The sequence below is a fragment of the Gymnodraco acuticeps genome, unplaced genomic scaffold (genome assembly GCF_902827175.1).
Source record: "Gymnodraco acuticeps unplaced genomic scaffold, fGymAcu1.1, whole genome shotgun sequence".
Lineage (NCBI taxonomy): Eukaryota > Metazoa > Chordata > Actinopteri > Perciformes > Bathydraconidae > Gymnodraco > Gymnodraco acuticeps.
Window position 1 is genome coordinate 83,989 of NW_022992171.1, and position 23,540 is coordinate 107,528.

Below are 23,540 nucleotides of genomic sequence, written 5' to 3' on the forward strand. Positions count from 1 at the left end.
CGCGAACACCAAAGTAAGGGGGGGGGGGGGAACGAAGACAATAGGAGGGTCAAAGGAAATAATTATCCAAACATGTCATTAATTATATTGAAAAATATATCTACTTCGTTGCATCTCAGGGGTAAATATTGTATTCACAGCATCAAAATTCAACAATAAACAATCATTATTAATCTACAAACATTATATATAATAGTGAGCCACTGTCAGGGAACATTTTACGACAACTTCAATACTATTACTTGCATACTTAGAGTCAATTTGGCTTATAATACTTATATAATGTTATGTAAGTAATTCTCCGGCCGAAGCTCCAAATAACCCGTCAGTGTTTGCCATCAAAGCTCCAGCTCTCCTCGTGTCTCTCTGAGTCCTGACTCCATCAGAGCTCCAGCTCTCCTCGTGTCTCTCTGAGTCCTGACTCCATCAGAGCTCCAGCTCTCCTCGTGTCTCTCTGAGTCCTGACTCCATCAAAGCTCCAGCTCTCCTCGTGTCTCTCTGAGTCCTGACTCCATCAGAGCTCCAGCTCTCCTCGTGTCTCTGAGTCCTGACTCCATCAGAGCTCCAGCTCTCCTCGTGTCTCTCTGAGTCCTGACTCCATCAAAGCTCCAGCTCTCCTCGTCTCTCTGAGTCCTGACTCCATCAGAGCTCCAGCTCTCCTCGTGTCTCTGAGTCCTGACTCCATCAGAGCTCCAGCTCTCCTCGTGTCTCTCTGAGTCCTGACTCCATCAGAGCTCCAGCTCTCCTCGTGTCTCTCTGAGTCCTGACTCCATCAGAGCTCCAGCTCTCCTCGTGTCTCTCTGAGTCCTGACTCCATCAGAGCTCCAGCTCTCCTCGTGTCTCTCTGAGTCCTGACTCCATCAGAGCTCCAGCTCTCCTCGTCTCTCTGAGTCCTGACTCCATCAGAGCTCCAGCTCTCCTCGTGTCTCTCTGAGTCCTGACTCCATCAGAGCTCCAGCTCTCCTCGTGTCTCTCTGAGTCCTGACTCCATCAGAGCTCCAGCTCTCCTCGTGTCTCTCTGAGTCCTGACTCCATCAGAGCTCCAGCTCTCCTCGTGTCTCTCTGAGTCCTGACTCCATCAGAGCTCCAGCTCTCCTCGTGTCTCTTTGAGTCCTGACTCCATCAGAGCTCCAGCTCTCCTCGTGTCTCTCTGAGTCCTGACTCCATCAAGCTCCAGCTCTCCTCGTGTCTCTCTGAGTCCTGACTCCATCAAAGCTTCCAGCTCTCCTCGTGTCTCTCTGAGTCCTGACTCCATCAAGCTCCAGCTCTCCTCGTGTCTCTTTGAGTCCTGACTCCATCAGAGCTCCAGCTCTCCTCGTGTCTCTGAGTCCTGACTCCATCAGAGCTCCAGCTCTCCTCGTGTCTCTCTGAGTCCTGACTCCATCAGAGCTTCAGCTCTCCTCGTGTCTCTTTGAGTCCTGACTCCATCAGAGCTCCAGCTCTCCTCGTGTCTCTTTGAGTCCTGACTCCATCAGAGCTCCAGTTCTCCTCGTGTCTCTCTGAGTCCTGACTCCATCAGAGCTCCAGCTCTCCTCGTGTCTCTCTGAGTCCTGACTCCATCAGAGCTTCAGCTCTCCTCGTGTCTCTTTGAGTCCTGACTCCATCAGAGCTCCAGCTCTCCTCGTGTCTCTTTGAGTCCTGACTCCATCAGAGCTCCAGCTCTCCTCGTGTCTCTCTGAGTCCTGACTCCATCAGAGCTCCAGCTCTCCTCGTGTCTCTTTGAGTCCTGACTCCATCAAAGCTCCAGCTCTCCTCGTGTCTCTCTGAGTCCTGACTCCATCAAAGCTTCAGCTCTCCTCGTGTCTCTTTGAGTCCTGACTCCATCAGAGCTCCAGCTCTCCTCGTGTCTCTCTGAGTCCTGACTCCATCAGAGCTCCAGCTCTCCTCGTGTCTCTCTGAGTCCTGACTCCTATTGCCTCAGAAGTTTCCCCCAGGTGTTATAATGCCTACTTTCATTTAGGGGATTTTCTTTGTATTTATATCTGACTACTTCTCCTACAACTGTCCAGTATTAAGTACTTGATATCTTTGTGTATTTAAAGTGTTTGTTGTGAGTTTACCTTGAATTCCCCGATCACAGCATCAGTTCTGAGAGAGCGAGAGTCACACACCTGTCGGGCAGGTAAAGAAAAATGTGCTTTTCTTACATTTAACACAACAGGAAAGCTTTATCTAAATATTGAAACGGAGATATAAAAACTCACAGTGATGAAGATCGGCTCGTCAAACAGATCTGAAGGAGTCTCGTAGAAGTTCATGAAGAACGTCTGCGGAGAGGAAAACAATCAAGCTGCAGTTTGACGGTTACATTTGCGTTTTTATATTAATTATATTATTGTTTTTACCTCGTCAAAGACCGGGTTGTTTCCCTTTCTGATGCGAGTCCTCTTGTTCTGCCCGGCAACCGTAACCTTAACAACAGGTTTGATGTGGATGCCCGGCAGCTGTCGTCCCTCGATGACGCGCACACGGACCTGAGTGGCACCATACGAAGATTATTTTTTGGGTCATTTTCAGCATATAAATCCTATAAAGTAGGTCGGTTTGCATCTTAACATTTTCTAAAATAATAGTTATTTATAAAAAGTGTAATTATCTGTAAGAATAATAATTGTTAAGTGTTTTTTTGTTTTTTAAGTGTTTTCTTATCATGTGACTTTAACTAAGGTACTTTTACTTTTACTAGCATTATCCCTATCTTGACTTAAGTTACATTATAAAGGCAATTATTTTACTAGATGATATTTACAGTCTGCTATTGTCCTCTTGATTTGTATCATAGTTTTGAGAAATAATATAACTGTTCATCATTTGTCTTTGTTATGATTATTATTACTGTTTTTTATTTATAGTACTTTTCGTGAGATGATAATATCAAATCATGTCATCAACACTGTTGGGTGCTCATGTGTGTCTCTTGCCTGTACTAACTAAATAAATAAAACATCACATCCACCCCTGAATACACACAAACTAAATAAATTGATGATGTTATTTATGTAATTCATCAGAATCACCACACGGCGGCGCTGTGAGCACAGTGCAGAATATTTTACAGCTCAAATATAGTAGAATAAATAAAAGCCTTCTTTATATTTCTGTCTTTAAAAAGGTGAATATATGAATAATGTCAGACCTACACCCTTACCTGCCAGCATCTGCTTATTTGAAAGTCTATTTTAGTCTATTTTAAATTAAAACAACTCAAATAACACTCATTGTAAAATAAATCTCCACCTGCAGATCCTGAGGTTTGTTGGGCAGGGGTTTGTTGTGGCTGCTGTTGCCCCTCCTCCTCTTCCTCAGACCCCCCTGGGTGTTATAAGACGGCGGGGAGCGTTTTGGGGTCTGAGCGGCGGGCGACTCGCGGCCCGACCCCTGAGGACCCACGATGACCATGGAGCGCCCGTCGTCTCCTCCTTGGTCCTCCGGAGGATCCACCATTATCATGCTCTCCGTGTCCTCGTCCCCCAAAGTGTCCAGAGAAATCACTGAGAGGAAGGAGACACAGAAATATATGAGGAACGATATGGGATGAATTAGGAGAAGGATAGTTAATGAATCCCAAGTAGAACTGGGTGACAGTGACACTTGCTTCATTATACAATTAAATATGTGTTAAAAATGTGTAAAACATGTTTTACAAAATGTGTAAAACAATATTTTTTAAATGTGTACAAAATATAAAAAAATTGAAGATATTGGAAAAATTGAAGAAATTGAAAAATATAAATAGAAAATGTTTAAAAGAAAATAAATACATATAATATGTAAATACAATTGAATAAAGACATCAATATCAACATAAGAAAGTTAAAGTAAAATGTTAAATAAAAGATTATATAAAAATATAGTGGGTAACTTGGGTTTCGTGAAAGCTCCATTTTAGAGTGAAACACAAAAAAAGATTAATTAAATAAACTCATTAAATAAAAATATAGGATGTTAACGTGAAATATCCACTAAAAGATACATTCAAATAAATATGAGAAATATATATAAAGATACAAAAATGTAATTAAAATGCTATAAATAACATGTATATTACAATATAAACAGTAGAAGAAGTTTATTTAAAATATGTGTTTGCTAATAATGTGAATATGTAAAGCAACTAAAGTACAGTCGAGTAGAAGTTTGAGGTAGCATTAAATGAAAAATACTCAAAGTGTCAAAACTGTACTTAAGTAAATGTACTTCACTACAAATGAGACACTTCTATTATGATTTATATTTACTGATTTATTTGATGTCACTAATGATCTTTTTACTTGTGACGGTGTCCATCTCCACCCCGGGGTTGCTGTGCGGCAGATGCTCAGGGTGGGGGGGCGGATGATATGAAGGAGCCGCTCCTGGAGGAGGGAGGTACGAAACCTGCAGGGTCAACGTCGCCTGGAGAGAAGAGACGGAGACATTTCAGTTCCATTGTGTGATAAAAAAAATTCCACACGTAATCACCTTCTGGAAAGAAAAGAATATACAAGCTTAAACCAAGGAGTTATAGCATTTAACAGAATCAATCTTAAGTTCATTATTGCACAAGCTTGTTGGTAATGCATGTTGCAGATATTATGAAAGTGTTTTTATATTGTAAAACGCAGGGTTAATATATCATAAGGAACGTTTGTGTAGAAATGGACACGTCCCGTATTTGGACGATGTACCGATGTACATTTTCGAGCTTATATTCCCCCGAAATTGTTTAAAAAATTACGAAAATTAACTGCATTATTGAAGCTACTTAATGATTATATTCATCAGCAGGAGAGAACTCTTTAAAGTAGAGACACTACATACTGATATGCACCTGAACATCAGCAGGAGAGGACTCTTTAAAGTAGAGACACTACATACTGATATACACCTGAACACCAGCAGGAGAGGACTCTTTAAAGTAGAGACACTACATACTGATATACACCTGAACATCAGCAGGAGAGGACTCTTTAAAGTAGAGACTCTACATACTGATATACACCTGAACATCAGCAGGAGAGGACTCTTTAAAGTAGAGACACTACATACTGATATACACCTGAACATCAGCAGGAGGACTCTTTAAAGTAGAGACACTACACACTGATATACACCTGAACATCAGCAGGAGAGGACTCTTTAAAGTAGAGACACTACATACTGATATACACCTGAACATCAGCAGGAGAGGACTCTTTAAAGTAGAGACACTACATACTAATATACACCTGAACATCAGCAGGAGAGGACTCTTTAAAGTAGAGACACTACATACTGATATACACCTGGACATCAGCAGGAGAGGACTCTTTAAAGTAGAGACACTACATACTGATATACACCTGAACATCAGCTGGAGAGGACTCTTTAAAGTAGAGACACTACATACTGATATACACCTGAACATCACCAGGAGAGGACTCTTTAAAGTAGAGATGCTACATACTGATATACACCTGAACATGAGCAGGAGAGGACTCTTTAAAGTAGAGATGCTACATACTGATATACACCTGAACATCAGCAGGAGAGGACTCTTTAAAGTAGAGACACTACATACTGATATACACCTGAACATCAGCAGGAGAGGACTCTTTAAAGTAGATACACTATATACTGATATACACCTGAACATCAGCAGGAGAGGACTCTTTAAAGTAGAGTCACTACATACTGATATACACCTGAACATCAGCAGGAGAGGACTCTTTAAAGTAGAGACTCTACATACTGATATACACCTGAACATCAGCAGGAGAGGACTCTTTAAAGTAGAGACACTACATACTGATATACACCTGAACATCAGCAGGAGAGGACTCTTTAAAGTAGAGACACTACATACTGATATACACCTGAACATCAGCAGGAGAGGACTCTTTAAAGTAGAGACACTACATACTGATATACACCTGAACATCAGCAGGAGAGGACTCTTTAAAGTAGAGACACTACATACTGATATACACCTGAACATCAGCAGGAGAGGACTCTTTAAAGTAGAGACTCTACATACTGATATACACCTGAACATCAGCAGGAGAGGACTCTTTAAAGTAGAGACACTACATACTGATATACACCTGAACACCAGCAGGAGAGGACTCTTTAAAGTAGAGACACTACATACTGATATACACCTGATCATCAGCAGGAGAGGACTCTTTAAAGTAGAGACACTACATACTGATATACACCTGAACATCAGCAGGAGAGGACTCTTTAAAGTAGAGTCACTACATACTGATATACACCTGATCATCAGCAGGAGAGGACTCTTTAAAGTAGAGACACTACATACTGATATACACCTGAACATCAGCAGGAGAGAACTCTTTAAAGTAGAGACACTACACACTGATATACACCTGAACATCAGCAGGAGAGGACTCTTTAAAGTAGAGACACTACACACTGATATACACCTGAACATCAGCAGGAGAGGACTCTTTAAAGTAGAGACACTAGATACTGATATACACCTGAACATCAGCAGGAGAGGACTCTTTAAAGTAGAGACACTACATACCGATATACACCTGAACATCAGCAGGAGATGACTCTTTAAAGTAGAGTCACTACATACTGATATACACCTGAACATCAGCAGGAGAGGACTCTTTAAAGTAGAGACACTACATACTGATATACACCTGAACATCAGCAGGAGAGGACTCTTTAAAGTAGAGACACTACATACTGATATACACCTGAACATCAGCAGGAGAGGACTCTTTAAAGTAGAGACACTACATACTGATATACACCTGAACATCAGCAGGAGAGGACTCTTTAAAGTAGAGACACTACATACTGATATACACCTGAACATCAGCAGGAGAGGACTCTTTAAAGTAGAGACACTACATACTGATATACACCTGGACATCAGCAGGAGAGGACTCTTTAAAGTAGAGACTCTACATACTGATATACACCTGAACATCAGCAGGAGAGGACTCTTTAAAGTAGAGACACTACATACTGATATACACCTGAACACCAGCAGGAGAGGACTCTTTAAAGTAGAGACACTACATACTGATATACACCTGATCATCAGCAGGAGAGGACTCTTTAAAGTAGAGACACTACATACTGATATACACCTGAACATCAGCAGGAGAGGACTCTTTAAAGTAGAGTCACTACATACTGATATACACCTGATCATCAGCAGGAGAGGACTCTTTAAAGTAGAGACACTACATACTGATATACACCTGAACATCAGCAGGAGAGAACTCTTTAAAGTAGAGACACTACACACTGATATACACCTGAACATCAGCAGGAGAGGACTCTTTAAAGTAGAGACACTACATACTGATATACACCTGAACATCAGCAGGAGAGGACTCTTTAAAGTAGAGACACTACATACTGATATACACCTGAACATCAGCAGGAGAGGACTCTTTAAAGTAGAGACACTACATACTGATATACACCTGAACATCAGCAGGAGAGGACTCTTTAAAGTAGAGACACTACACACTGATATACACCTGAACATCAGCAGGAGAGGACTCTTTAAAGTAGAGACACTACATACTGATATACACCTGAACATCAGCAGGAGAGGACTCTTTAAAGTAGAGACACTAGATACTGATATACACCTGAACATCAGCAGGAGAGGACTCTTTAAAGTAGAGACACTACATACCGATATACACCTGAACATCAGCAGGAGAGGACTCTTTAAAGTAGAGACACTACATACTGATATACACCTGAAAATTAACATACTAATGTCCTTTATGAACATTATTCATAAGCACAGGGTGAGTGTAGCAGTGAAATGTGTCTCCTCCTTTCAAAGGAAAAAGACTGACGTTATTTGGACAGTTTATAATAAAAAATATTTGATTTTAGACAATGACTTGTGACGTTTAGATGAGTTGAATGATCTCACTGCATTGGCAACTGCTACAGCTTCACACTGATTTAGATTCAGAAGACAAAGAGAGAAAGAAGGATGTGTTGGTTATCCCCATTTCACTCTATTTTAAGATCCAGACAGGAAACTCAGAGTGATTTATCGTAGCTTCGTGACACAATGAGACTGTAAATCAATCTGTGTGTGTGTGTGTGTGTGTGTGTGTGTGTGTGTGTGTGTGTGTGTGTGTGTGTGTGTGTGTGTGTGTGTGTGTGTGTGTGAGTGTGTGTGTGTGTGTGTGTGTGTGTGTGTGTGTGTGTGTGTGTGTGTGTGTGTGTGTGTGTGTGTGTGTGTGTGTGTGTGTGTGTGTGTGTGTGTGTGTGTGTGTGTGTGTGCTGACCCCGGTGTTGTTCCTCTTGGTGTCCAGCAGGGAGACGGTGAAGGTGGCGGCAAAGTTTGGAGAGTTAAGAACGTCTCTTAGAGCCAGGTGAGTCTCCCCCAGAAACCTGAACACACACACACACACACACACCACACACACACACACACATCAGGGGTCTTCTGTATATACTATTTATATTCTATAAAAATGTTTTTATTTATTTGACATTCTGCTTCAACATCAGACGTTCATAAACATATTTTTATTCTATATCTTTAACTTCTTATTTTTAAAATACATATGTTTTAATTGTATTATTTATTTGACAACTTCTAATATTGATATACATATCTTCTCTTCTCTTGGGACATATTACTTTAACTGTATGTTTAAATACATATTATTATTATTCTTTTTTAATTTAACTTTATCTTCTTGTATTAATATATAAATATTTTCTTCCATTTTACATTATTATTTTTAATATATTTTAATGCATTTTTTATTGATGTATTCTTACTTTAACTTCTTTACAGGTAACGACCAAGGGGATAATGATCTAGCCTTTGGCGTCACTGAAAGCTTCTTCAAAACAGCATGTATTTGGTAGACTTTGTGCATGCAGTACCTGTTTCTCCCCATCTTCTCATGATCTTTGACGACACAGTGCAGCTCTGCTCCAGAGTCCAGAGGAGTCCCCTTCAGATCCCATTCAAAACCCTGGCAAAGAAACACATCAGTAATCAATACAAGTAGGAGGGAAAACGGGAGACTATGACTTCGCTTTTTTAATCTAAAATAAGTTGTAAGTTCAGTCTTGATTGTTGTTCTGTTTCAGATTTAAATATAAAGATTTCTGCAAGGTTTAAAGGGCAAAGACTAAATAAATGAATGTCCATGTTATGCTTTGGGCTGAGGGTGAAAATGGGATCTTGTGAGAAGAAATGTGACAAAGTACTGGAGTTCAGGGTCGGTTATGATTTAACAGGATGCATTTGTTCTCTGGGGAAAAGCAACCAAACCTCTCCTCTGTTACGGCTTGATTTGGTGATGGTGGTCGAATGGAGGGATTTTCACATTAAAAGCTTATTTTTGCAGATTTAAAATGAGTACTTTCCACAAGGAGCAACAAGAAAAGGTTATAAAAGATATAAGAGGTGTTTTTGTTTGTTTTACTAATTGTCCAGTACAAAATGAATATGAGGTTCTTATGAAGGACGTACCTCGTTCCAAACGGGGTTAGGGTTGTTCTTGACGACCTTTGTCTTCTTCTTAGACCCTAAAGAAATGAAGAAACAGACAATATTAAAAGATAGCAGAAGAAACAGATTGTAAAACTATTAAATTGAGAAAAAAACCTATTGAATTATCCCCAAATGAACCAAATGCTGGATAAATGATTAGCTATCAAGTTAATTGCAGTAGTTATTCATTTATATTAATACATATTTATTAAATACTTTAAATTCAAATACAAAAACTTTAAGACCAAATATGAGTCAGTGAACAGAGAGTACACACACACACACACACACACACACACACACACACACACACACACACACACACACACTTCACAGTACCCTGTTGACCCCTCTGTTGAAGGGTGGAGGTGTTTTTTAAAACATCTTCCAAGAACGGAGGTTCAAAAAGGAGCAGCTGTGTGTGTGTGTGTGTGTGTGTGTGTGTGTGTGTGTGTGTGTGTGTGTGTGTGTGTGTGTGTGTGTCTGTGTGTGTGTGTGTGTGTGTGTGTGTGTGTGTGTGTGTGTGTGTGTGTGTGTGTGTGTGTGTGTGTGTGTGTGTTATCTTTCTGTGACTTCCTGTAACATGGGAGTTCTGCGCTCTGATGTCCTGTCTGTTAGAAACTCTGACAGGAAGTGGGACATAAAACCGACCAATAAACTGCCAGGATTCATTCATTATTAACTGCTATCATAGCTCTCACCTAACACACACACACACACACACACACACACACACACACACACACACACACACACACACACACACACACACACACACACACATATTGGCGACCACTATCCCCACTTCCATTTGGTTTAAATCAAAAAGAGGAACAGATTGAAATGTTATTTCCAGATGAAAGGAAACAGAAACAATGACTATTGTCTGGATTTTAGACTCAGTTAAACCCAGAGAAAGACAAATGGACAGAGCCTGGAAAAGATAAACAAGCCTCCAGAAACATCAACATGCTAACGTGGTGTTACAACGACTCAGCTAACATGCTACTGAAAAAGCTAAATATGTTCCAGGGTGTCATTTCTAAAAAATAACACCCTGTGTGTCCACCATCTGAACTGAGTGTGTTAGCATGCTTACATTGATGAGACACTGAGAGTAATGCTAAGCTAATGGGAATGATAGCAGGTATTTGGTTATAAGCCAATGTACTGGACAAATGCAAATGGTGACCGAATGATGAGTCGAAAGGTCACTACAGTTATAACAATTCATCTAAAGGTGAACGTGAATATCTGAATCCAATTGAATCAGAAACAGTCCAATAGTTCCCAAGAAAATACATTTAAAACTACAACTGCAAAGCTCGAAGTGGCGATGATTGAAGATGGGTTGATTAAGGGAGTTTAGTCCAACATATTACAACTTCTAATCCTTCAATAAAACATGAACATCTGAATTAAATCTTTTTTAAAACAAGGTGTGTTCCCAGAAAAGACTTGGAAGTGCATGGTTTACCAGGGATGTTTGCTTTCCTGTTTTCCACACAATCATCACCTAATGTGAGACACACACACACACACACACACACACACACACACACACACGTACATTCTTACACAAACACCTACGCAAGTGTACCTCCGTTCTTGGAAGATGTTTTAAAAAACACCTCCACCCTTCCACAGAGGGGTCAACAGGGTACTTTGAAGTGTGTGTGTGTGTGTGTGTGTGTGTGTGTGTGTGTGTGTGTGTGTGTGTGTGTGTGTGTGTGTGTGTGTGTGTGTGTGTGTGTGTGTGTGTGTGTGTGTGTGTGTGTGTGTGTGTGTGTGTGTCTGATATCGTAGCCAGCATCTCAGAGACAGGAAGTGGCACAGCGTGGACTTCCTGTTCAGGTTCAGCTTGGCACAGTTTCTGTCATGAGAGACCAGAATAAACCCAACTGTGACCCACTGAGTTACGTTTGGGAAGGCTAAGTTTAGACGTGTGTGTGAGTGTGTGTGTGTGTGTGTGTGTGTGTGTGTGTGTGTGTGTGTGTGTGTGTGTGTGTGTGTGTGTGTGTGTGTGTGTGTGTGTGTGTGTGTGTGTGTGTGTGTGTGTGTGTGTGTGTGTGTGTGTGATCTGTGGCCCCTAAAACATGGAGAGATTTAAAGGTTAAGGTTATTAATCTCCAGACCACCAATTACAAGAATGTGTGCAGTACTGGTATTTTTTAAAGTACATTTACTCATGTAAAATGTTTACATGTACTTCTATATATATGTATTTATGCTGTACTTGTACTCAAATAAAGGGAAGTATTGTAGTTTCTCCCTCGCTAGTAATATGTCTATAATTCAGTAGCATCTTGAATGTAGTACTTTCTACCTGTAGTGGAGTGTTTTTGTGATATTTATACTTTTACTTATAAGTAGAAGTATGTGAGTACTTCTTCCACCTCGGCGTATGATGGCACCAGGAAACAGAACAAAGACAGGAAGTCGGACGCATTAAGGAGGCAGAGACTGACTCGTGGAAAGTACAAAACAACACGACAGGTAGCCAAGTCACCTCCAGACATTCGATTAAACAGATTCTTATGTTCTGCATCGACAAAGCTCACCTGTAGCTACAACACAACACACTGATCCTCCTAAAAGCTGAATGAATGCTGTAAAAGGGACAGATATATCTTAAAAAGTCAGTTATATGACGTTCTACAGTAGGAAGTTTACACTTAGTCTCCTAGCAACCCCAGTACATGAGATATCCAGGCAGTTGTTGCCATGGGAAACACCCATGCCTTTAAGCTAAGATGCTGTTTAAGGAACATTGTCTAAACATGGTTTTGTCCTTCAGAAATATTAAATAAATGTGCTTTGACCAAGTAAACTGTTGTGACATGTTTTGGTTTTCTAGGACAAAGAGTGAGTAGAATTCCATTTTCACATTTAAGGCACAACAATTAAAGCTTATCTTGGGTGCTGCTAGACTTAACACTCAGGTTTCATGTTCTTACGTTGGCAATGTAATGGCATCGTCCATTTTGTGTCAAGAGAAGCAGTTTTTCTATCGAATTAGGTTCGTTTTTGACGTATCATGTATTCATTTCTATTCAAATAGGAGGACACATGAAACGAAAAGTCAACGTCGACTTATTATAACCTCAGTTAAGTACAAACTTGTTTATTTTAAGCCAAACTAAGATATTTTGCTAAACCAAACCAAGTAGTTTAGTTGGGTTTTGTTTCTATTTACAACGGTACCCATGTGTTTAAAACTGCAACTGTAACACAGGAGAAAAAAATGAATAATTAAGAATGCATTGAAGTTTTTTAGGAGAGTAATATCTTGAGGAGACACGGTTGCATGTAGCCAACATCGAGACTTTAAATGTGCTTTTGAACATGCCTTTTTACTTTCCTTAAAGCCCGCGTCACACTGTCCCGAAATTGACACCCGATGGACACACGAATATGGAATTGTGAATTTCGCACGAAGATGGCCCCGACCCACACACGAAGGCAACATTTACATTACATGTAAGACATACAACTGCAACGAAAGTAACACAAACAATTATGTTAAAGTACTATGATACTGTACTGATATCTTACGACTTTGTTCTTTACTTTATCCGTCGTTATATGTAGAAAATATTACGTTTTCTCCGTCATGTTGTTGTTTCCATAGCAACAACAACTTCCTGTCAACTCGCCTTCAAAATAATATATTATATCCTTTTTAGTTTCACAGAACACAAATTGGGTTATTTACATAATATGTTTACATGATTTTGTTGTGCAATAAAACAACCCGATGGACACACGATAAAGGAAATGTTCAAATTCGGCTGTGATCGTAGCAACATCGGGCCATTCGTGAGGGCATCTTAAGCCTTCGTATGACCGCCGGCGGAGTTTCTCAGGCTCCGGCAGCAACTTCGTGAGCGGTGGCAAAATCTTTGGCATGCCAAAAATTGCCGAAGGACCTTGCGAAGGTTCATTTTCGTGTTGAATTCGCGTGTCAATTGTGCCCTTCGTAAGGCCATCGTGAGGGCATCTTGTTATCATCGGTGCCATCGGGCATTCGCCCCGATCAGAGTGAGGGCGAATGCCCGATGATAACACGAAGATGACACGATTTGACAAGATGCCCTCACGAGTGCCTTACGAAGTTGCCGCTCACGAAGTTGCTGCCGGAGCCTGAGAAACTCCACCGGCGGTCATACGATGGCTTAAGATGCCCTCACGAATGGCCCGATGTTGCTACGATCACAGCCGAATTTGAACATTTCCTTTATCGTGTGTCCATCGGGTGTCAATTTCGGGACAGTGTGACAGGGCCTTTAAGCCATCTTGTCAAGTCGTGTCATCTTCGTGTTATCATCGGTGCATTCGCCCTCACTCTGATCGGGGCGAATGCCCGATGGCACCGATGATAACAAGATGCCCTCACGATGGCCTTACGAAGAGCAAAATTGACACACGAATTCAACACGAAAATGAACCTTCACAAGGTCCTTCGGCTATTTTTTGGCATGCCAAAGATTTTGCCACCGCTCATGAAGTTGCTGCCGGAGCCTGAGAAACTCCACCGGCGGTCATACGAAGGCTTAAGATGCCCTCACGAATGGCCCGATGTTGCTACGAATTTGAACATTTCCTTTATCGTGTGTCCATCGGGTTGTTTTATTGCACAACAAAATCATGTAAACATATTATGTAAATAACCCAATTTGTGTTCTGTGAAACTGAAAAGGATATAATATATTATTATGAAGGCGAGTTGACAGGAAGTTGTTGTGGCTATGGAAACAACAACATGACGGAGAAAACGTAATATCTTCTACATATAAAGACGGAGAAAGTAAAGAATAAAGTCTGAAGATATCAGTACAGTATCATAGTACTTTAACATAATTGTTTGTGTTACTTTCGTTGCAGAATGTCTTAAATGTAATGTAAATGTTGCCTGCGTGTGTGGTTCGGGGCCATCTTCGTGCGAAATTCACAATTCCATATTCGTGTGTCCATCGGGTGTACATTTCGGGACAGTGTGACAGGGGCTTTAACGCCCTGACTTAACCTCGTCTTGAAATACTTCAGATTTCAGACGATGATTGAAGATGGGTTCATCACAAGACTGTTGTCTAACATATTAGAGTATGTAAACCACCAATAAAACATGAAAAACTGAATAAAACCTGTTTTAAAACAAGGCTTGTTCCTCGGAAAAGGCTTGGAAGTGCATCGTTTCTCCCAAAAGACAAGATCGATGAGAAAACAATAATAAGAATCATGGTTTTCACATTGAGTGGAAGTTAAATCATCAGTTTGTTTCATATTCACCTTAAAACTCAAACTTTGCAACAATAAAACAACCATAACATCTTGACTGACACGAGCCAAAAATCAGCAGTGGTTCACAAACATGACTTTCAATATATCTATAAAGTACAATTTGAGAGATTTTGCAACAAAAGACACTTTCTTAGTACCTATTTTGAGTCCTATTTCTACATTTTTTGGTGCTAGAGTAGCATGTTCTGCCACATTGAGTCCAATAACTGACTCTCCCATGATCCTCTTACCTCTGAAGGAGACACTAGCCAGAGGATGAGAGTGTTTCAGGTTGTTGGCTCGCTGAATAATGCATCGTAACATGGCTGAAACCTCCTGAAACCTGCGAGGCTCAAAGAACTGTTTTTGGATTTTTCTTCAACTCAACGACAGCAGGTGAAAGAAGGATCCAACGGTTGAAGTAACTGCTTACATGACCCCGGGAGCTTTGAAAACGACCGGCAAAACCAACAAAGGGAAGACGAACTTGTGCCAAGAAGATGAGGGGATCAGAAAAAGCTTAAAAGAGAATGATTTTGGTCCAAACAAAAAGATATCCAATACTTGAAAGTAGGTCTTCTGCAACGTCGGATTTAATTCTAACGCTTTTCCATGACTTGATTGGCGAGATTAATTCCCACAGACATAAAAATGTGGTTGTTTTCCAACAGAAACCACAAAATAAAAGCTCTTTTCCCACACGATAGCGTCCACAAAGCCTCTTTCCGACTCTCTCTACACACTCGTAGGGAAACAGAGAACAACACCTCACATCCAGAGGAAATCTCAACATTTCCTGTTCTCTTTTCCTCCCTTGTCTCCTGGATGTTTCCCTATCTTTCCCACATCTCTGCCACAACATTCCCCTCTAATTGAATCCCTGTTATCTCTGTTTGTGTAATTTTGTGGATTCAAGCATGAAAAACCAAGTGCAAACCAAATCTAGCATTTCTAATCCCATTTCTGCCTAAAACACTCATCTGACTGCCTTAAAAGTCTTTGTAGTAAAACAGTAATGTCCTCAATTTAGACATGAAAGTAAAGATCTTTTTGAAGGACTCTGGAGATCTTATTTGGATAAAAAATAGGTTAAAATAGTTTCCAGGGTTTTCTTCTGACTGAAATAGCTCAATTGTTAAATATCTAAAAATAAAAACTACCCTCAAGGTCAATTATATTAAAATAAACGTGCCTTAAATTCATTTTTCCTCTAGTTTAAACACATTCAAGACATGTCAATCATTGTCTCTTTAGTCTCCAATCGTATTTTATAAACTCAAGAACAGAAACAAATGTTTATGAGGAGGGGCAATAAGGCCACACAGTGTACAAAGATCAGTTGTTCTGGCACCATAGTGTATTGGCACCCGCTAGTGGCAAAAGTCGGTACTGTAGCTTTAAGGCACCAAATAGCGCGAATCTCCTTCTTGTGTTTAGTTTACACAGCAAAGCCATGCAGAGCACATCGTAGCTCAGTTCTATGCCACAGATCATTTTGTTATAATCCTTGGAGTAGATCTGTCTGTAAGTATACAAATGTACCTGTGTGCCAAGTTATGTGTTTCAAAAATGTGGTTTAATTGATTGTGTGGTTTCAATGTTTAAGATAAGCTAAGCTAACTAGCTGCTAAGCTAACGGACATAGCTCATTCTGAGCATAGGCTGTTGATTATACTGCACTCTATTTGCATTATGTTGCACATGTATTATTTCAATTGTGTAACTTGTGTTGTATTTTTCTGTTTATTCTTGCAGTTTTACAATTTCAAGCCTCAGTAAATCGTCAACTCAACAACTGTCTTCTGAGTCTTTGTTCGCTATCTGTTAAGCTATGCAGTGCGATGTGGCCGACGACAATTAAATATCGTCAGCCACAAATGGATCTCATAAAAAAAAAATGTCAGGGGTTCCCAAAGTGGGGGTCGCGAGATGATTACAAAATAAAACTTGAAAAATTTAAAAAAAAAAAAAAAAAAAAATGTTATATATATATTACATTACATTACATTACATTGCATTTAGCTGACGCTTTTGTCCAAAGCGACTTACAATAAGTACATTCGACCATATATATATATATATATATATATATATATATATATATATATATTTTTTTTTTAATATTATTAGTAATAACGTGTGCATATACATTTTTCAGGGGCGTACTAGCCATCTGTATAATTTCCCCGCAGCGAGGCTCCCCCCGTTGACAATCCACTAAAGTGTTTCTCACACTTGTTCATACCAAGGACCACTTAACCAACACTCACGGACCACCTGACTCCACAAACATCCAGAAACAATAGGCCTGCTTCCCATTCCAACAGTACATAACAGCTTAACCTCCTCTACTGTATATCGCCTCGTTCACACAATAAATCAACAATACAAATACAACTACAGATTATATAAGCATTTAGTTCAAATAAGATTTAAAATGCTCTCAGGTTTTACACCTCTTATGAAATGTAGATTCATTACGGAGTTTATGTCCGAGCCAACAGACTCACAGATCGTTGGCTACTGAGAGATATGTAAAATACACCGCATGTAGTAGGGTTCAAGGTTAAAGGTTCTTCATTTGTCAAACGAACATAGCAACAGTGTAGTTATGTCGATGAACATCTTGTGTCACAGGCTTCTCCAACGGTGCAACTCAAAACACAGATAAACAGACAAATATAGTGCAAGTAAATAGTAGATACAAGAAGAAAATAGTTTAAAAAAGTGAAATAGTGCAATAAGAGTCTATATGCAAGTAATTGAAATATGATATATTAGGTAAATAGATAAATAATGTTTAAGTAGCAGCCAGATGAATATTGTGGATGTTGTTTCAACAGTTCAGGTGTTTAACAGTCTTATAGCCTGTGGGATGAAGCTGTCCCTGAGTCTGGTGGTTTTAGTACGACACAAACCTCCGCTGTGGATTTTCAAAACAAAATACAGTAAAACTGTGGTCGCAGGCCCAAGTCTAACTCTCTGAGGCCTGCCTACAAAACAAAAATAAAAAAAACGTTTATGCAGCCCTGATCATCAACAGACTTCATGCAATGCTTCATCGGATGCAATCTCTATCTCACTCCTAGTCCTAACACATCTAAATCTACTTCCAGCATGGATAAATGTTCATAAAATACATTCATTGTTTATTCTATATGCTTCTTGAAATCCTAAAAAACACATAGTTTTTCTAGAACAGATTACAAATCGCCTGAAAATGGTACAAACAAGTGGCAACATGTTTGACGAAGGTGTTGCGCTGGGCTATATCATGCAATCGAAAGTGAAACGTAAGCTTGCTCCATTGCGGAGATATTCCCGCGAAAGTGCCACCCCCCGCTAGTTAAGGGGGTTGTCCAACCACGCCTGTCGTGAGCTTTTGCTTAAATATATTATTATCAAGATATACAAATCACCTTTATTAGGAGAGTCGATTTATCGCCAAAATGCCAAGCCCTACCTTAACTATGCTGACATAACTGTGAAAAATGTCACTAAAGGTGTTTTTATATTCCTCTACTCAGGAAGAAATGTCTGTGCACTTTCCTTAATGTATAAGATTGGGATGTACCCAAGTAGATTATTATGTATCACAAATTCAAGAGACAGTCTAGTATAGTTAGCATTAGCATCGGGAACATTTTAACAGCAAATATAGTATTATATTTGTATTGTAGTAAAGTGTGAAGTTTCTGAATGTAAACTAGGTCCTAGGAGCTTTCTTCTACTATATCCAAAAAAACACTAGAAATTATTGTATGTTTTTAACCAAAAATGAGCTGCTAGTTACGAGCTAACAAGCTAACAGAAAATATGCTAACTACACTTACCCTTCTGTTTTCACCTGTGGTCCATTTTGGTGCGCAAAAATACTCCTTATCTGACTCCAACATGTGTGAATGAATCTTTATAATGCTTCCTCTAATGGAGAAAATAAACTGAAATACCTAACTATTACTTCTGAGTGCAATGATACACACCTGATGAGCACGTGGCACTGCTCAACCTAGCGCGAGCTGGTGGGCGGGGCTTAATCCAGCTTCCTAATGAGACGCTTTTTTTACATTTTGATAAATAAATCCATGTAAAACTAAATATTTGTTCCTAGCAGAGAATTGTACACACTTTAAAAACATGCCTTGAGATGGACTTCACTAAGAGAAGGTTTACAGAAGTTCATTTGTTGTTGAAGATTTGAACTACATTACCCAGAAATCCTTGCTCAAATGTACGCAATTGTTGCAAGGAAAAAATGACATAACCGAGGAAATGATCTAAAGTCTAGTATTTTTTAAGAAAGTTTTCAATCATACATATCTATAAAAAAAGAATCTTCTTCTATCATTTGAAGACATTTATTTTTTGTTTACTGCTCTTAAATTTCCCCTTAAGTAACTCAAACGTGACAAATATAACACATTTTCATGGTAGAGCCCTGACATTACATGCAAGGTTCCAGATATAATGCCCATATTATCTTGTGATCACAACTTTAAAATAAGTTCTGTGTGTGTGTGTGTGTGTGTGTGTGTGTGTGTGTGTGTGTGTGTGTGTGTGTGTGTGTGTGTGTGTGTGTGTGTGTGTGTGTGTGTGTGTGTGTGTGTGTGTGTGTGTGTGTGTGTACACACTGCAGGCATTGCCCTACATTACACAGGGAAACGTTTGTGCAGCAAACAGACAGTGTCATGAGTTCATGAAACTCAGTGTGTGTTCGACTATATCTCCTGTACTCTGAAGCAGAAGAATCCAAATCTGAATCTAACTGAAACACGGCAACAAATCAAAAGACTAACATAATGAAAGAAAGGGAAATAAAGAGATATAAAAGTGAGGACAAATGAGAGAGAGAGAGAGAGAGAGAGAGAGAGAGAGAGAGAGAGAGAGAGAGAGAGAGAGAGAGAGAGAGGCAGGAAGATGGGAGGCCCATAGGAGGACATTCTGTGTAAACAATGGTGTTGAATATAAACACAGCCATGCTTTACTGCACACACACACACACACACGCACACACACACACACACACACACACACACACACGCACACACACACACACACACACACACACACACACACACACACACACATACACACACCAGAGTTCCCGTTAGCCGGTAATTACCGGACTATGACCGGTAAAATATGCTGAAGACCGGCAAATCTAAATCTCTCCGGTTAAAGTGTCCAGTCAAAAATAATTTCCCCTTAGCGCAATACTGCATCAGTTGCGCAACTTGCGCCACTTATGTGACAAACAAGAAGAGTCAATTCTAATGTCTAACTTAATGTGGAGAAAGAGATGTCCTGTCTGGGTTGATTGTGCGTTGATCTGTTGGTAATGCCTCGGGGTTCCGGTGGGCATGTAAACAAATGCATAATGCTGCGCTATACTTTGTGGCCAGCTCACCCGGTTGCATAGCGACGCTTATTATTTAGGTGTCTTTTAATAAGCAGGTAGTCCTATCATTAGCTAGAACTAGCTGGATCTGATCGATATGGACATAAACACGACGAGTAAAGTCTAATCTGACGGGAGAGATAGATCAGCTGCTGCTGACGAGTCGACACGCAGCTCTGCATGATCACATGCAGCGGTGAGCGAAACAACACACACTTCAGGTTAGAATATCACACGTAGCTATTTTAATGACCTCTCAAACTACCTAAACTAGTTATAGATATGTTTAGTTTTACTGTCGGGTCACTCATTACTGATCTGCGAGCTGCATGATACTGACGGGCTGTCAGGAGAGGGAGAGCGCTCTGTTTATTATTCCCGTGTTATTGTAAATTCCTGTACACTTTTGAATAGTTAATCTACTATAATTAGTTTGTTTAATATCGAATCATATCAATTTGTTTTAAAGCTCAATAAATAACAAAGAAGACCTTTGACCGGAACTTTTCAAATTTTGTCCGGAAGATTTAAACTTTAACGGACATGTTGACCGGAGAAAAAATATTCTAACGGGAACTCTGACACACACACACACACACACACACACACATACCATGCATACATCACTTCAGGGGACATTACATTGACTTACATGCATTTCCTGGAGACTTATCCTAACCTTAACCATAACCAACACATGCCTAACCCTAACCCTTACCCTTACCCTAATCCTAAACCTAACCAAGTCTTCATAGGGACCTCCAATTTGTCCCCATAAGGGAGGCGAGTCCCCACATGTGACTATGTAAACAGATTTAGGTCCCCACATGTATAGTAATACTAGGCCACACATACACACACACACACACACACACACACACACACACACCCTCAAGCAGTGGTGGATAAACTATTCAGATCTTTTAAGTTAAAGTAGTAATGTCCAATTTTAAAAGTCCCCTTTGACTATTATACTATTATACTTGATATAAATATGTCCATGCATTAATGCAGGATTTTATTCTTGCATTTGGTTGAAATGGAGCTCATTTTAAACAAATAGCTAATTAATATTTACTTTAATTAATACTTTTTCTCCAATAATCCATTGATTGTGAAATAAGACACATTACAATTGATAAGGAAAGCAGGAAACCAATCATGTCAACTCATGAATCATTGAAAGTAAGTATTGGACACATTGTTTCCGCTCTACATTTTGTGCAGTGTTTACCATTTACATGCACTAAAACCTAAAAAGGAAATGGAAAACCCCAGAAAGCCTAATAGGGTCTCTTTAATGTGCTATTTAAATAACTCTTCTGGTTTTCTTCCCACGTCATTACATCTTTCCAATTCTTCTTCTTCCTCTATCTCTGTCTCTATCTCTCTCCCTCCGCCCCGCCCGAACAGACTGGAAGACATGACTGTCCAATAATAACCTCAGCTGTTACAGACAGGGTGGGTGTGTGTGTGGGTGTGTGTTTGGATCAATATTGTGCCATGCAAGCCTCACACACACACTCTTTTTACATGAACTTCACCCCTTATTACCCAAACATCTCTTTTCTTTCTGCCATGGTGTGCTAATCTCTCTGTCTGTCTGTCTGTCTGTCTGTCTGTCTGTCTGTCTGTCTGTCTGTCTGTCTGTCTCTCACACACACACACACACACACACACACACACCGTACCTTCATATTTGACGCTGCAGTAGGCATCACTGATGTCATCGTCCGGCGTATGCAGACGCTCTGCACACAGGATAAACACACGCAGCATGGCTCACACACACACACACACACACACACACACACACACACACACACACACACACACTCAAACACACACACACACACTCAGCAGAGCTCTGTCAAATCAAGAAACAGTGATGTCCATATATGGGCGTCGGTCAGTATATCCAAAAAGTATCCTTAAAACAAGAGAGAGGGAGAAGAAGTGGACGAGAGACAAAGAGGGCGAATCGAGAGTGAGAAACCAGAGCTGCAACACTCAGCTGTCTCACTCGCCCCCCCCCTCTCTCTCTCTCACACACACACAGTCAGCATGGTGCACTGGCTGACTCATGCACACACACACACACACACACACACACACACACACACACACACACACACACACACACACACACACACACACACACACATACAGTGGCCTTTAATTTCAGGTCACACATGCCTGCACATCATCAGCAAACCGAACTTTGCCAAGTCACACACACACACACACACACACACACACGCACAAGCACACACACACACATACACACACAGACAAAGGGTAAGAGTGGGTCGGGGAAATTGTGGTCGATGCAGATCTGTTGCAGCGATAGAAAAAGACGACAATGCTACAAGACAAGAGTTTCTAGTGTTATTTAATGGGGGAAATATGAATATATAAATACAATATTTGAACATAAAGCAGTGGTTAAGAGCTGATTCAGGTAAAATAGACAATGGACCCCAATTGCTAACATTATAGGGCCAGTTAGCTCTAAAAGCTTTCTCTATTTACCCTTAAATACTATAGACGTTCTTTAAAACATACATTATATGTTGCATCTTGTTAGCATTAAAATGTCTATTGGGAAAACATGGCCAAAATGTGATGTAGCATCCGTGGAAAAACAACACAGGTTTAAATCAGGATGTTGAGATTATAAAGAAAATAATATGTCTTGATATAAAACATCCAAACAATCTACAAGTCTGTGTTTTACTGTACGTTGTGTGAGGATTACTGAAAGTGTGTGTGAAGCTGCAACACAACGAAAAGTGGATTTTAAGATGCTTCATGTGACCCAGCGAGGAATTGTAATGCTCATGTGACTTATGGATTTGACACTTGATTTTAACACTGACCAATAAAAGGGTGAGCAGATATGAAATGATCTGAGGCGCAGACGAGTGTTCAGAAACAGAAGCAAAGTGTGAGAGGACGGGGGGGATTTCTGTTGCTCCTCTATTTATAGTGCGACCCACTGGGCTTCAGTCATGTCATGAGCATATTTAGGGAGTGTGTGTGTGTGTTTACGGGAAGTATGCTACCCTCAGGACTCGAGATAAAAATAAGACGGTGGACCTGTGTGTTGGATTTGAGCTCCTTCTTGTTTTTATAAACAATCACGCTGTCGTTGTGTGTTACTTTGTCATATCAATCAAACCAATTAGAGAGTATTGATCCTATAAATGCTCCTCTCGGGGTAATTAGATATCCTCTCAAATTACTCACAGCTGATGGAAGATGCCGGAAGATAAGCAACCTGAAAAACACAGCAGTTCTGAGAGTTGTTTCAGTATGACTCGGCTTATTTAATATTAAAGGGGACCTATCATGCAAAATGCACTTTGTGATGTC

The 23,540-nt window shown here is 40.1% G+C and overlaps 1 protein-coding gene across 1 annotated transcript in view; it reads right to left on the minus strand.

The window, feature by feature from the left end:
• dysf (dysferlin, limb girdle muscular dystrophy 2B (autosomal recessive)) overlaps window positions 1–22,132 on the minus strand; it is a gene marked incomplete at its 3' end in the record, with an annotated part of 99,793 nt that extends 77,661 nt beyond the window's left edge. The window contains 9 exon segments of the mRNA XM_034204642.1: window positions 2,061–2,111; window positions 2,205–2,267; window positions 2,346–2,474; window positions 3,238–3,491; window positions 4,272–4,395; window positions 8,262–8,367; window positions 8,872–8,963; window positions 9,467–9,522; window positions 21,857–22,132. Of these exon segments, the coding sequence (XP_034060533.1) occupies window positions 2,061–2,111; window positions 2,205–2,267; window positions 2,346–2,474; window positions 3,238–3,491; window positions 4,272–4,395; window positions 8,262–8,367; window positions 8,872–8,963; window positions 9,467–9,522; window positions 21,857–21,944 (963 nt within the window).
• Window positions 22,133–23,540: the final 1,408 nt, after the last annotated feature.